The following is a 14,706-nucleotide window of genomic DNA, read 5'->3' on the forward strand; positions in this document are numbered from 1 at the left end:
CATACAAAAATCGCTATATTAAACCCTAGTTTATTCAAATTTTATAAAAAGTCATTATTTTCCTAATTCATCTTCTCTAGAAGCGAGTAGGGAAAATAATGCCTCTTTTATTTGGACTAGCCTTTTGGAAACCATAGATACTATATATATATATATATATATATATATATATATATATATATATATATATATATATATATATATATATATATATATATATATATATATATATATAAATATATATATATATATATAAAATAGAAGTGCCTAGCCAAGTTTTCCTCCCAAAATTTAGGGGCATTTTTGTAAAACTAAACTCATAATTATTTTAGTAAAAATCATTGATTTTATTAATTAACCATATATATTTTCATAATATGATAAAATAGTAAATAAAAATAAAAATAACATATAATAAAAATAAATCATATGATTAATATACATAAAATAATATCTACATAATAATATGAATAATTTACAAATAAAATTTAAATCTATACTATTAATAAAAATAATAATATGAATAATTTACAATTAAAATTTAAATTAGATGTATTAACAAATAATTGTAAATTAATTTTCTCTTAAATAATTATTACTTTAATACGTGTTTATGTTTATTGGTTATGGTGTTATTTATAAACAAGAAAATTGCAAACTTTATTTGCAAAATTACGGTCAAATAATGATTTTATTCTTCAATTTTTCAATATATGCATAATGATAAACTTTTTAACAATGTTATAATTTAATAGTCACGCATAGAATAATTATAGAATAAAATCTCTATTCTATTTAATCATACTATATATACATTATTCTCGTCATTTCCTTTAATAATAATAATAATAATAATAATAATAATAATAATAATAATAATGTTATTACCTTAATTACTTTATTTTCTATCTAACCCAATACGTTATTACTATATAAGACATTCATTCCAAGAAATATTCACCGTAGCTCCACCATTTTATCTCTTATTGTTTTAGCCATAATAATAATAAATAAAAAAAAAATCTGCACATAATGGTCCTAACTTTTGTTTTGTTCAATGCCTCCCAACTTTTGTTTTGTTCAATGCCTTAAACACCTACAATACTGCATGTGCAATAAGGGTACGGTTAATTCGACCGTACAAGGTCAAGAACAATTGAGGAGTGTATACCACAACAACCTTAGAATATGTTCTTGAAGATGTGGAGGCATTATTTATTGTTATTTATTGTTAAATGTTTCATTTAATTTGTTTCACAGATATTGTATTTTATTCTAACATATATTAATTCTTATGCATGAATTATAAGTGCTATGAATAACCTTACACTAAGTAAAAAATCAATTACCAGTTTCAACATATCTATTACTATTTTTGTCACTATGCATGTTCATTGAGCTCCTGTATTACACAAAATATTTAATAAAAATAATAAAAAAGAGATTCCCAAACATTAATACCAAATATAAGGTTATAATTGGCTGATTTGATTTGTTTGCTTTAAATTTGTAATGGTATTATGCATATATTGTACGAAACAAACATAAACTATACATATTAATACATTTGGTGTTACTAAGCTTGTGATGGATAATAACTATGAACAAATTCGTGATTTCAATTTATTGTACATATTTTTAATATCCGTGCATCGCACAGGTAATATACTAGTTCGTAGAAATACTAGATGGAGGGTGGGTAATGAAAAAACTAAATCCATATGGAGAGATAAATGGCTCCCTAGCCAGACCAACTCAATGATTTAAACTAGCCCCTTCCCTATTGAAAGTAGACACTGGGGATTGGGACAAAGATGTCATCCAGGATATTTTTGCACAAAGGGATGCAAATTTGATCATGAGCATCCCTTTGCCAAAGGAGGAAAGAGAGGATAAATTTATTTGGTCAAATGATGAGAAAGGCATATGCCCTGTGAAATTTTTTTATAGAGCCTTAATGGGAGAAACATAAGAGTTAGATGTTGTGAAATTGTCATCTTTTTCTGGCATACTGTGTCAAACTGCCTTCATACAACAGATATGTTACGTATTTGTCATGTGGAGTGTCCTGTTATTTGTCAAGTTGTCAACAATAGGCTAGAAGAAAATAAATATTGATGCGGCATTGAATGTGGGCACTAACATGATGGGTTTTGACTAGATAATTCAAGACAAGCAGGGACACTTCATTGTAGCAGTTTGTATTCCTAAGCATGGTGTGTTCTCCCCTATAGAGGCAGAGTCTATGGCTGTTTGGGAAGCTAAGCTTTGAGTTAGACTAAACAGCATGGTTACACAAAGGTCAAGTTTGAAACAAATTCTCTCCTCACTATCCAAAAATTGAATGCACCAACTGATTACTCTTTTTCCTTTGATATTCTAGTTCTTGATATTATTCACTTAGACAAATTCTAGATGTGACTTTTCCTTTGATATTCTAGTTCTTGATATTATTCACTTAGCCAAATTCTAGATGTGACTATAACGGTCAGCGAATGGAATGGCCTATAAACTTGCTAGAGAATTGGAATCCCTTTCTAAGCCTGACTGAATGGAGTGGTTTGATAACTATCCTCCTTTTCTTTGTAATGCTCTTCTAGTGGATGAATACTAAATTTTCTTTTATCAGTATTAATTTCTTTTTAGTATAAGTATTGCATTTCAATCTTAAACTAACCCGTCTCACAAATAAGAATTTGTGAATGGTCTCACAAAAGTGTCACTCAATATAATATATTCATAAAAGTTACCTATCAACTATTCTTCATCAACTTGCGCCTTACATCAAAACCAATAATTTGATCCCAAAAAACATATCTGGAAACTCAATTTTCTTATATTCTTTCACCATTGATGATGTATTGATGCGAAGTTGTCTTGTACTCAAAAGATTTCTTATACAAAGAAAGTAAATTAAAAGCTTAGTAACCACAGAAATGAAAAACATAAAACATGTCTTTTAAGCACTATTTTTTTTTTTTGGGGGGGGGGGCGGCGGAATTGAACATGCCCAGGTCCAATAATTGATTTTAGTTTTCAAGTCATTTTTCTATTTCCTTTTTTTTTCAAGAAAAATCTCCAATTTTCCACTTTGCTTCTAAATTTCAAATTGATTTTCTTTAGGAAAATGACACTTAAAATTTACAAAAATAATCTTAAAAAGTTAAAGATTTTGAGAATTTAACCATCAAAATCAACATTTTCGTTACATTAGGAACAGATTCCGCCATAGCCTTGACATCTCATAGGCCAAATGTAAATGATATGCATAATAGAGAAATTGAACTATTTGCCTACCACTAGAGGACCAAAACTGCCACTTTTCCTATTTGAATTGTACTAGTTCAGACAATCTAGATTGGCTTAGATAGCTGAAGGATCCCAGATAGGACCACAGCAATTCAAAGATTGCAGTTCAGTTCCTCACAATCTGAAGAAAATTCCGTGTGCAATAGCAGTGTTTGGCATGCTCTTCGAATGATAAATCTAGCTAAGTATAAGAATCCTTTGAACAGATCAGATCAAGGATGTTCTTAGAGTAACTAACACTGCAACATCATATGCAACGCAGAAATAATCACATTCTAGTAATAACTATGTTAACAAATAGGATGGACAAGAATTAATGTAGCTACTGCCATCTGTTTGAAAAATACAAATACAAATCCTGGGTTTTTCTTCTTATGATTTACAGTAGCTTAATCTTATGCAATCTGCTATAAGGAAAGGCATAGAGATTTAACATAATGGGGTCTTGAAAACATGCGACCATGTGACTATGTGAGCCATCTGATCTATGCATATAGCTAAGTTAAGCAGAATGTCAGCACAGAAAGCATAATATATGTACTTACATGCCCCAAATACCCCTAGCAAATGGTGCTTTTCCTGATCGAGATGTTAGTTCAGACAATATCCTAGCAAATATATCGGAATGCTTCCCATCAGCAAAAAGCATCTCAGTGAATGCGGTTTCATATATAAGCAGAAGGGGTTTGTTCTGTGGCTCTGTCACAAGGCACTCCAAAATCAAGGCTGCTTTCCTGCAAACTTCTGAGATTGGGTGTGGCAACTTAATCACTTTCAACAATCGATCAATTGCCCTAGAGTTCAAAGAAACGGATGTGATCATTATGCTTAAATACAAATCTTAAGCTGCATATGTAAGAATGTCTTAAATTCATCTCACCATCGTTCACTGGCAAGCTTCAGTCGGCAGTCCATATCTACTTCCACAAGGTTGTACAATGCACCCACGGCAGCAGCCTGAGCATCATTTGCTTGTAGGCTCATCATATCAACTAATCGATTATATATCTGCACATCTTCTCGATTCATTATCATTGCATTTTGAAAGCATTCACAATTGAGCTTAAGTGATGAATAATAAAGCAACCTGTAAAGCAAACGGAAGAAGGAATGGTTCATTATCAGGATTTAAAATCAGACGGCCAATTAGTTCTGCAGCCCCACAATGCCAGGTTCTGACAGCAGATCCCAGCATGCCCATTATAGCCTGGACAGCACGTTTCTCCCTGCATCAAGTAACCAAAAGAATTAGATCAGAACCAATATCAGAATAATATAAAACATAGTAAAATGTGTGTACCTCATGTTGAGTACAGAAGGCTTTGATGAACTAAAGATTCGAAGATCTAGCAAATGGGCTACATTGACAATAGTCTCAAGGACATTTGTGACAAGCTCCTCATCCTCTGTTAACATCAGAAGTCTCAAAAGCATTGGAATAATTTTAAAGAGTAGAAATAATCTTAGGGAGCGTTTGGTTCGAACATTGGAATCGGAATGGTAATGGGAATCAAATATTTGGTAATGGTAATGGGTTTGAGTAGAAGGAGTCTCTTTGTTTGGTAATAAATATGAATTGGAATCAAAATAAATTAATTAATAATATTAATTTAAATAAAAATAAATAAATACATAAAATATATAATACACATATATACACATACATGATACATATATGCGTATATATATTAAAATTCAATATTTAATGTATGGACAATGATTTTTTTATTTATTTCATTTTTCCCCTTATTTTTGATTCCATTGTTCAAAAGTAGGGGAGTAAAAGGGTAATGGGCTTTGTAATTATTAAATGATTTAAATCCAATAGTAGAATAACAAAAGTAGGCAAGCAAACATGGTAATGGTTATCAAAACCCATAATAGGGTACAAAAGTCCCCAACCAAACACCACCTTAGTCATATCAAACCAAAAATCGCATGATGAATCACTGGTCAAACATTCACAATACAAAAAAGCATGCAACAGTGGAGGTTCAACACATGCTCTCACCTAGAACATAATCCTCAAGACACTGAAAGAGGGTTTCCATGCAATGTCGATGTTGAGCAATGATAATTTCATTATCTGCCATGAAAGAGAAATTGCGAATAACATTAGATGCAACAACAGCCAATTGTTGCTTTTCAGCCCGTCCTTCCTCATCCAAGCTAAATAGGCCATCTTCTTCATACCACCAACCAGAAGGACGAGTTTTGGCAGCAGTCTTTTGACCAGATGTCTCTTTGTTGGAAGATCCAGATCCAGAGCTGCAGTTTAAGGATCAACTGGATGACATAGCTACTCCACAAAGTGCATCTTATATACTCAAAATTAAGATTTTAAGAATTAAGCACAATCATGAAAAAGTTACCTAGGTTGAGGAACAGAATCCTTTGACCCCAAGGCCTCATATTCATTTCCAAATCCAGTAACAAAAGAATTAGCACCCAAGAGTCTCACCCTAGGTGCTTTCACAAGCACCCTTGGTAAGGCTATGTCACGCCACTCGTCTATCTGTTAATATCACACCCATCAGTATGCACATACATTTTTTAAGCCCCACACTTGGCTGAGGGGGGGTTGTTTTGGATGGTTAGTTGTACAGTGCACATAGTATTTTAGATACAAGACTTACAATGCAAAGTAAAGCATCAAGCAACCCAGGAATTTTGGCAAGAGGGGTGCGAATTTCATCTTTGTCCTTGAATGAAAGAAATGTGAGAGTATTGAATGCCCATGCCAGCTCCCTCCTTATTCCACTTTGAAGAGCCAGAACAATCCTTTTATAGTTCAGCTCTAGGAAAATAAGTACAAACAATTTAGGAAAACAGGTAATAGTCTGGAGCCAAATAATGAATTTACCACCTAAGGACCTAACTTTGACAACTTGCAATAAAATAGTCATCTCATACTTTTCATATACTCCATATTTAAAAATAAATACCAATTTTGGTCCTGGGACTTTAACACCATTCACAGTTCTAGTCCACGAGTATCATTCTTGTCAAATTTCATCTAATGACTATAATTTTCTTTCCAATTTTGGTCATTCTGGCCATAAAACCGATTAAAACTCATCGGAGCTTCACATTTTTAAGGGAATTTTGGTCCATCACTGCAACTAACCTATTTTCCCTCCAAATCCCACACATCACTAAGAACTAGGCATTGCACTGTATACAATATTCAAAAGAATTTCGAATTAGGCAGAGGTGAAATAAAAAATGCGGACAAATCCGGCAACTTAATTTGCTTTTGCACGGCCTCCAGCTTCAGTCCCAGCTCTTCAATAGAACAGAGAACCAGAAATTCCTGCAAATTCCAGTGACCGCCACCTGATCCAGGAGAAGAGAAGATTTGCATGATGATGTCATCATTGTGTCCAAAATCTGAGACAGTAAATTGCTCTCCATGTTTAAGGATCTTAACCTGGCTCATGACGAGGTTTTTAGCTGCAGAACCGGGCCCCAAGTCTGATGCACCTTCCAGCTGAAGATTAGCTCTTGTATGATTTTTGAAATTCAGTAGGTTCATGCCAGTGGGGCTCTTTTTGCACTGGCTCTAGCACTTAACATCATGGGACTGGGGAATCCATTTCGGGTTGGGGCTATGGTAACTGTCTAAGCAGCATAATGGGAATGTGAAATTTGATTCTGGTTTGGATATGGGTCGCGGCACATGACATAGTGGGAGTAGGGAATCCAATTCTCATATTGAGTGTGGCATTTGGAGGGTAAGTAGGTTAGCTGAGGTGATGGTCCAAAATACCCTTGAAAAAGTGAAGCTCCAATGAGTTTTAATTGGTTTTATGGCTGGAAGGACCGAAATTGGAAAGAAAATGATAGTCATAGGATAAATTTGACATACTCGTGGAGTGAAATAAACTGTCAATGGTGTTAAAGTTGTAGGACTAAATATTTACACTTTAAAACTATGTTCAATTAACAAAGTTGCTGCTGTCAAGAGATGCTAAAGTCATAGATTGAAGAATGCAATAGAGTTTCACAGGTTAAAAAGCACAAAACTTTATTTTTGTCTGGTCTGATCACTTCAGTTTTGCACTCAGAACAAGCACACAAAGCAATGAACCTCGAGAGAGAGATTACTGATCTAGGTTTTAATTCAACTGAAACTGTATATAATTAAGTAGAATTGGTTTTAATTCAAGTTTTTTTTTTTTTTTGAGAGAGAGATTACTGAGCTAGGTTTCAATCCAAAAAACTCCTAGCTTGATTCACCTATGAAAGTGAAGACAGTGGTTCAAAACTTCAAATTCTACAACTACCGGTACTGTATGTGAGCGTATGCGATAAAGTAGGTTTTCATCTTAGATTCGCCTATGGAAGTGAAAAAAGCGGTTCAATTCTACAACTACAGGTAGTGTGCGAGAGTATATACGATAAAGTGTGGCTCCAATGGCACTAACCAACGAAGGCGGAATGAACTTGGAGAGAAGGACCGGCGAGCGTTGGGGGAGCAGCCGGATCAGTAGCTCCAGCAGCAGCTGCGGCAGCGGCAGCGGCGGCTGCAGCGGCTTGGTTGCTTCCACTGCCGACTGGGCGGCCTCTCTTCGCCGGCGGAGGGGCGGAGCCACCGGGGCCTCCGCTTTGTTTGCCTTGCTCTCTCTTCAGCATTTTACTGCTCTCTATTTTATCTGCTGTCAGTTTTGTCCCCCGAAAAAAGTGATTTGAACAAAAAGAAAATTGACTAACTCTCCTCCCAAAGTAAATAGACTAATGGCTTGTTTGGTTGAAGGTAGTTTAGGTATCATTAAATTATAATTCAATGAATTTGATGATTTCGGTGTTTGATTGAAGGGAATTGACGAATTGTAATTTTGTGAAATTGTAATTCTCTCTAAATGGTGAATTATAATTCATGTGAATTGTAATTTGATGGAGAGGATGGACAATTATAATTGGTGTAAAGATTATTTTGCTCATCATCCGCATCCTTTATCTCTTTTTTTTTTTACATTTTTTTTGAAATTATTGTTATCATACTTATTATTATTATTTTGAAAAAAATATTATTAGTATTATTATTGAAAGAATTATTATTATTATTACTACTGCTACTCCTACTATTATTACTACTACAACATAAAGGCATTTTAGTCATTCTATCGCTTCTTACCTTTCAATTCCTTGTACTCCTATTCCTACCTACCAAACACTATAATTTCAATTCATACTTTATTCATTGAATTGCAATTCTCACCGAATTACAATTCTTTTCTCTCTTAATTCCCTCCTCCCAACCAAACGCCTTGTAAATAATCTTCTCCCAAAAATAGACTAATACTTGAATAGATAGGTGCCGCAAATTTTACTCTGGACCATGCATCAAAACGACGCTATTTTGATTAATGAAAACAAACGTTGTTATTCAGTTCCATTTTATATACACTACAGTTTAATTTTAACACAATTACAGTTTCATTTCGATATAACTACAATTTCATTTGATAATATAAAAACAAATGTAAGGAAGTATCTTTTGAGATGAACTATAGTATCATTTACGGAGCTCCGTTACGACTTATGATAATTGTTTCACCTACTTAATGGAACGGTGTCGTTTTGTGACCATGGTACACAATGCATTGTGGACCATGGTCCACCGTATAACAACTGGATAGGTGCTCATAGGCCCTAAGTTAGTATTGCGTTTTTCACGTTTTAGGAGGCAAATGAAAATTAGGCAAATTATTCTATGAACCCGAATTCAAAATATATAATTTACATATTGAATGCTTACAATTCAATTTGTGAACATTCAGTAGATACGGATCCACCTTACAAGGTGGATGTCAATAATATAACTATTGTGAAAATTGCGAATGGCAACATGGCAGGCGAAGAGTATGTATTTTTTTCGTTTGGTTCATTTTTTATTTTTTATTTTGAAAATGAACATTGTTATGATGGTGGTGGTGATAGTGGTAATAATAATTCAAAAACTAATTTAGAAAGGAAAGAGAGAAACAGAAAAATAAAGAATCCAAAACTTGTATTCGGATCAAATATCTAGGGAGACATTTTATTTTAAATTAATTTTTTTTAATAATTAGAATAAATATTTTATGTGACTTTATTTTTTTTAAAGAGTTAATTACCAAAATGGTCACCTGACTATGGTGAAATTACCAATTTGGTCATCGACTATTTCTTTTACCTGATGAAGTCCTCAACTCTGTAAAAGTTAACCAATATGGTACTCCGTTAGGGTTGGAGTCACGTCTGTTAATGTGACAACCATCTACCCCAAGTGGACCTTGGATTTGTTTTTTGTATCTCAAAACAATAACTCCATATTCTGTTGAAGTTATCTTCAAGGTCACCATTGATTTCACGCCTAGCAAAGTCCAATGCCTTGTAAGCTTGTCTTTTACTTAAAGAATAGTGTTCATCAGTACAAATTGTCTCTCTAAACTCATTCATTTTCCAAGTACTATTTCCAGCAATTTTTGTTTTCTATCTCTTTGCAACTAAAGTTGAAGTTATCAACTTCTTGTTATTCACCCATGGACAGTTGGCATGCTCATCATTGAAAACAGTCACCCTCCAAAAGGCTTCATCATGATCTCTTCTACAGGTTGCTAGCCACTTACAATTAGGTTGGGTACATATAGCAACACATCTCACCTTTATCATTCTTCTTAAACTTAAACTCCTTTCCATACTGTATACCATATGTCTTCACTGCATCTTTGAAATCCTCTTTAGCCATAAAAGCTCTACCAAGCCACAAAGGATTTGGCAAATCTGGAGGAGGAGGATTAGGCCTAACAGACTCACCCAAATGATAAATCCATGCTTCCTCATCATTTAAAATCACCTCACTGTTTGTAGGTCTTTGATTTACATTTTCATCTACAACTTCCAGATTTCCCTGACTAGCATACTCAACTTTAGGATCTCTGTACTTAACAAATTCTTCATCATCTCTATAGTCACTTCCTTCAAATGGGTCAAACTCAACTTCTGCACTATCACTTTCTTCTTCCCCACTATCATTTTCTTCTTCTATAGTCAGATTTTCATCTGCATAAGTCTCATTTTCTGCACACTCATTTTCATCTTCTCCAATCACCCCTACAATTACCCAAATCTCCAATACCTTAGGTCTCACAACAGAGTTAACCAAGCTCCAAGCATCAAAATCTAAAACTAACTCTATTAATCCACTATTAGTCTTAGAAAATACTACATCCATCAATCTTATATCCCAACTGTTGCACTTTGTCCCATAAAGTCATTATACCCACTCATCATAATTGATGCTAGCAAAGCACTTAACACTGCCTCCCACGTACTTAGGTGGGCTGCCTAGTTCTATCCTACCACCATGCCTTAATTTAAGATTGAAACTACAATTATCTTGACCACCTGATTTAAAAAGTATATAAGATGCACTTTAATACATACATAACAACTTTATGTATTCCATACATCCAACATAAACATTAAAACACTAAACAAAATAAAAACACAGTGCAATAGTGCCCATCCAACCAATATTCAAAACCATACTACAATGGTGGTCCCCATGCGTTTTATATTTTGCTAGAACAATGGTCCCCATACAGATAATATTAAAATCAGACAAATTCACATGTATGGATTCCAGACAATATTAAAAATCATGGTGGTCCCATGTGCTTCTGATGGCACAATGGTTCCAATTACAGACAATATTCAACTCAAAACAATATTTTACGCACATATTTATATATGTTATCGCACAAACATACATAGCAGCAACAATCAAAACCAAAATTCAATAGCCAAAAAATCACCCTTTACAACAACATATCTGAACAGAACCATACCCATTACCCAAAACAACACAAATTGGGTGCATCATTGTCAAAAGCAGTACACTTACTTGGTGGAGGGTATGGGCGACTCCCACTTACAGTTGTGTCTATCAAACTACTCGGAGGTTGCATCTTGCTGGGGAGATCTCTTGAACCAAAGTCTTGCTTCGAATTGGTTGGGATTTCCATAGCACAAACCACTCTCTTGAGCCCTAGCTCTCGGTCGACTATCGCATCTGAATTGGGAGTTTACAATTAGGGCTTTTACAATTGAAAATTAAGTTACTAAGTAAATAATTTAACAATTTAATACGTGGGCAGCCCGGACTGACCGATGACCAACCTGTAATTCCTTTTTTACCCTTGACTTTAACAGGCGTTAGACTCCAACCCTAACGGAGGACCATATTAGTTAACTTTTACAAAGTTGAGGACTTCATCAGGTAAAAAAAAATAGTCGAAGATCAAATTGATAATTTCGTTATAGTCAAGGGGACCATTTTGGTAATTAACTCTTCATTAAATATCCAAAATTTCAAACATAATTTAAAAAAAAAAATGTCAAAATTCATTTTTATGAGTTTCAAAGAACCCTTATTGGACTTTTCTTCGTATTGTAGTTGTTTTCAAATAATAAATTTTTATGAAATTAATATTCCTGTTATACTTTGAGCACTTTTCTAAGTTTTCTTCCTCGTCGGTTAGAAATGAAATCAAAATAACAACCATATCCACCGTACCAGATCGAATTTCAATTCCAAATCCCCACGCTAGTATTTTTCCACCAGATCTCTGTCTAATCTGGATTAGATACAATCATGCCCAGGTTCTGGTTCATGCTGTTCCCGGCAAAGGAGTACAAGATCGTAGTCGTTGGCCTGGATAACGCCGGAAAAAGTAAAAACGACGACGCTTTACAAGTTACATTTGGGAGAGGTGGTCACTACTCATCCTACTGTTGGCAGTAACGTTGAGGAGCTAGTCTACAAAAATATACGATTCGAGGTTTGATCATATCTAGTGTTGTTTTCATTCTGTTTGTGATTTTAATTTTAGAAAAAAATAATTTCATTTGTTTTTCTATTTCATTCAATCCTTATCTCTATTGGATGCAACGTTTGCTTTATATGTTTATTGACTTTCCAAATTTTCAATGAATGGTGGTGTTCCGATAAATTTTGGATAGAGATTGCTCGTGAAGTGATATTTGTATTGTGTTATCATGATGGCGGAGAAGGAATCCTTTTTATATACATTGATTTTCTATGTGATATCGAGAAGGAAATGTCATAATATTCAGATTGATGATTGTGAGAACTAAGAAGATTTCTATATGCTTCGTAATTGAGAAAACTGTATCCTTGAATTTGTATCATAATGAAAATGAAAGGCTAAAGAGAATTTTCATTCTGTTCCCATCCCACTAAGGATAGATTGAGTTTGATTCACTCTAAGTTTTGTTCCTTCTTGGTTACTATTGCATCATTTGTGTACAACCTTTTACAGCTTTAATATTATACAATGGACACAATTCTATAGTCCGGAGATGTAGCTGGCTAACTTGCCATCTTCAGACACTAGAGGATAGGGAATCAAAAGCTGGGTTCAAATCCTCCGACATTCTGGGTGTAGGTGGTAGAGGGGTAGGTAGATAAGTATGTGGTAGTGGTACAAGCAAGCTAATAGTGGTAGTAGGCGGGGAGGCATTGTGAAGGTTATCAAATTGTTCCTTTCTCGCAGCAATCCTAAAAAGCATTGCAAGTCCCACTAAAGATTCTATTTCACTGGGGATTGTAAGGGGTCCTACAAATCGGATGCACATTTGTATAAGTTCAATGATTCGGTATAATATGTGTAGTAAGATTAATTTTTAAAAACATAATTTACCTCCAAGGTCCTCTTTCTAAGATCTGTTGCTGAAATACCTAATAATTCTTGACACTACTCTTTGCCCCATAGTATGAATGGTGCATTTCCATTGAGATCAACAACTCTAATCTTAACCCTGTACCTGAGAATACCCTCTTCCCAAGTCCTCTTACATTTATCACAGTCATATTTTTGTCCAGTAGAATTAACTTTTCATTACAACCATGTGCTTTGCAAGATACATAAAACCAATCACTTGAACTCTCAATGCCAACGATTTTAGCAACAACCCAAAAATCACCATACTACAAAATAAATTTAGCATATTAATAACTTTTCTATTTAATATTAAGATAAATAAAAGAAAGAATTACTTACTTCTCTATTTTGATATATATCTGAAATGGTCAAAACATTCATTTGTCCAGAAGATAAGTCATCAAATGCACTGCCATAGCTTATACTTGTCATGGAAACAATGCTACGCATTGGGGTCTGCTCTCCTTTAAGACTGCATATAAGTGTTTATACATACAAAATCAAAACTAGATGACCACAAAAGTATAGAAAATAAGAAAACTGAAATGTGTGCTAAGAGTGTGTTAAATGCCCTACCTCTCTCTAAATTCTTGAAACTCTGGAAAATCATGGTTTATATAAATTTTTGTAACATCGTAGCTGCTGCAGATCTGATCTTAATATCACCGGCTGTAGAGAGTCAAAATTGTTAGGCTGCACAAACACTGTAAAATTAATGAAACTAAAAAGAGTGTCAAGGAATGTGAGATCTTACTGTTCTGGACAACCTTGACTCTACAAAACTGTAGTAAAATTATAACATGATCATGTCGTGTTGATTGGTAAAATGGCTCTAGTTTGGAAACATGATCATCCCAAACTGTGCATTGGATTTGAGTACCCCTAAGCATTACATATAAATAGTTAAGATTTTTTAAGAGTAGTTAGTCAGGCATAAAATGGCAAGATATCAATAGATTAATATCTTACTTTGTATACCATAACACACACATACCTCTTGATCATGAAAAACACATTCTTTGCACTTAATGGTTGTTGCGCCTCTTCTTTCAGGAACTTCATAGGTACGTACCAACCTCAGTTTGATAGCACTTGTGGTGTTCATGGGCCATGAGTGTGTGCAATAGTACAATATGCTCTGAAAGTGAATTGAAACTTGAAGATCTGCAGACACATTCCTATGAATGTAAGATATATATGATCTGAAATCCATTTTCTTTAACTGATTTTTTATAATGAATTTTGCACATTTTGCAGATCTTGAACTTCAAGAACAGATTTGTTGACATGGCTTAACCTTTTGTGAACATGGGTGTCCATACTATTATCTGCCCCTTTCAATCCTCTTGAGAAACACAAATAAACGTAAAATGTTTGCAATTAATTTAATTCTTCATGAAATATGGCTTTAAAATGATATAAAGGAAAATAATAATAAGTTAATACCTCTTGTTTCTTGAATTTTTTTCTTCGTTGTGCTTCAATGTAAATGTGAGAGGCTTTGTGAGACTTGAACATGTAGTATTTATAGGGTATTTCCCTCCCAAATTTAGATTCAAAAACACGTACTGCTGTCTAATATTTATTTATTAACTATGCAGCAGTTTTCTGCATCACAACTGCATTATATATAGAGATAGAGATTTTGATTGCATTATTCATTGAT

The 14,706-nt window shown here is 34.0% G+C and overlaps 1 protein-coding gene and 1 long non-coding RNA gene across 2 annotated transcripts; one reads left to right on the forward strand and one right to left on the reverse strand.

The window, feature by feature from the left end:
• Nucleotides 1–3,559: 3,559 nt before the first annotated feature.
• LOC116000820 (armadillo repeat-containing protein LFR-like) lies at nt 3,560–7,995 on the reverse strand. Its single transcript, XM_031240659.1, has 8 exons — nt 7,737–7,995; nt 5,946–6,106; nt 5,682–5,824; nt 5,321–5,577; nt 4,610–4,715; nt 4,397–4,535; nt 4,190–4,317; nt 3,560–4,103 (listed from the first exon to the last, which is right to left on the reverse strand). The coding sequence occupies exons 1-8, from the start codon at nt 7,942–7,944 to the stop codon at nt 3,851–3,853; spliced, it is 1,395 nt and encodes a 464-aa protein (XP_031096519.1). The 5' UTR covers nt 7,945–7,995; the 3' UTR covers nt 3,560–3,850.
• Nucleotides 7,996–11,835: 3,840 nt separating this feature from the next.
• LOC116003121 lies at nt 11,836–14,697 on the forward strand. The gene is made up of 3 exons (XR_004094621.1): nt 11,836–12,137; nt 14,094–14,226; nt 14,298–14,697. It is a non-coding gene; the product is annotated as an uncharacterized LOC116003121 (long non-coding RNA).
• Nucleotides 14,698–14,706: the final 9 nt, after the last annotated feature.

The sequence above is a fragment of the Ipomoea triloba genome, chromosome 13, assembly GCF_003576645.1.
Source record: "Ipomoea triloba cultivar NCNSP0323 chromosome 13, ASM357664v1".
Classification (NCBI taxonomy): Eukaryota; Viridiplantae; Streptophyta; class Magnoliopsida; order Solanales; family Convolvulaceae; genus Ipomoea; species Ipomoea triloba.

Coding starts and splice junctions, on each gene's coding strand:
- LOC116000820 (XM_031240659.1), bottom strand. CDS start 7,944: ATGCTGAAGAGAGAGCAAGGCAAACAAAGCGGAGGCCCCGGTGGCTCC. Junction 6,107..7,736: donor AGTTCATTCCGCCTTCGTTG/GTTAGTGCCATT, acceptor TTATTTTCCTAG/AGCTGAACTATAAAAGGATT. Junction 5,825..5,945: donor TTGATGCTTTACTTTGCATT/GTAAGTCTTGTA, acceptor TGATATTAACAG/ATAGACGAGTGGCGTGACAT.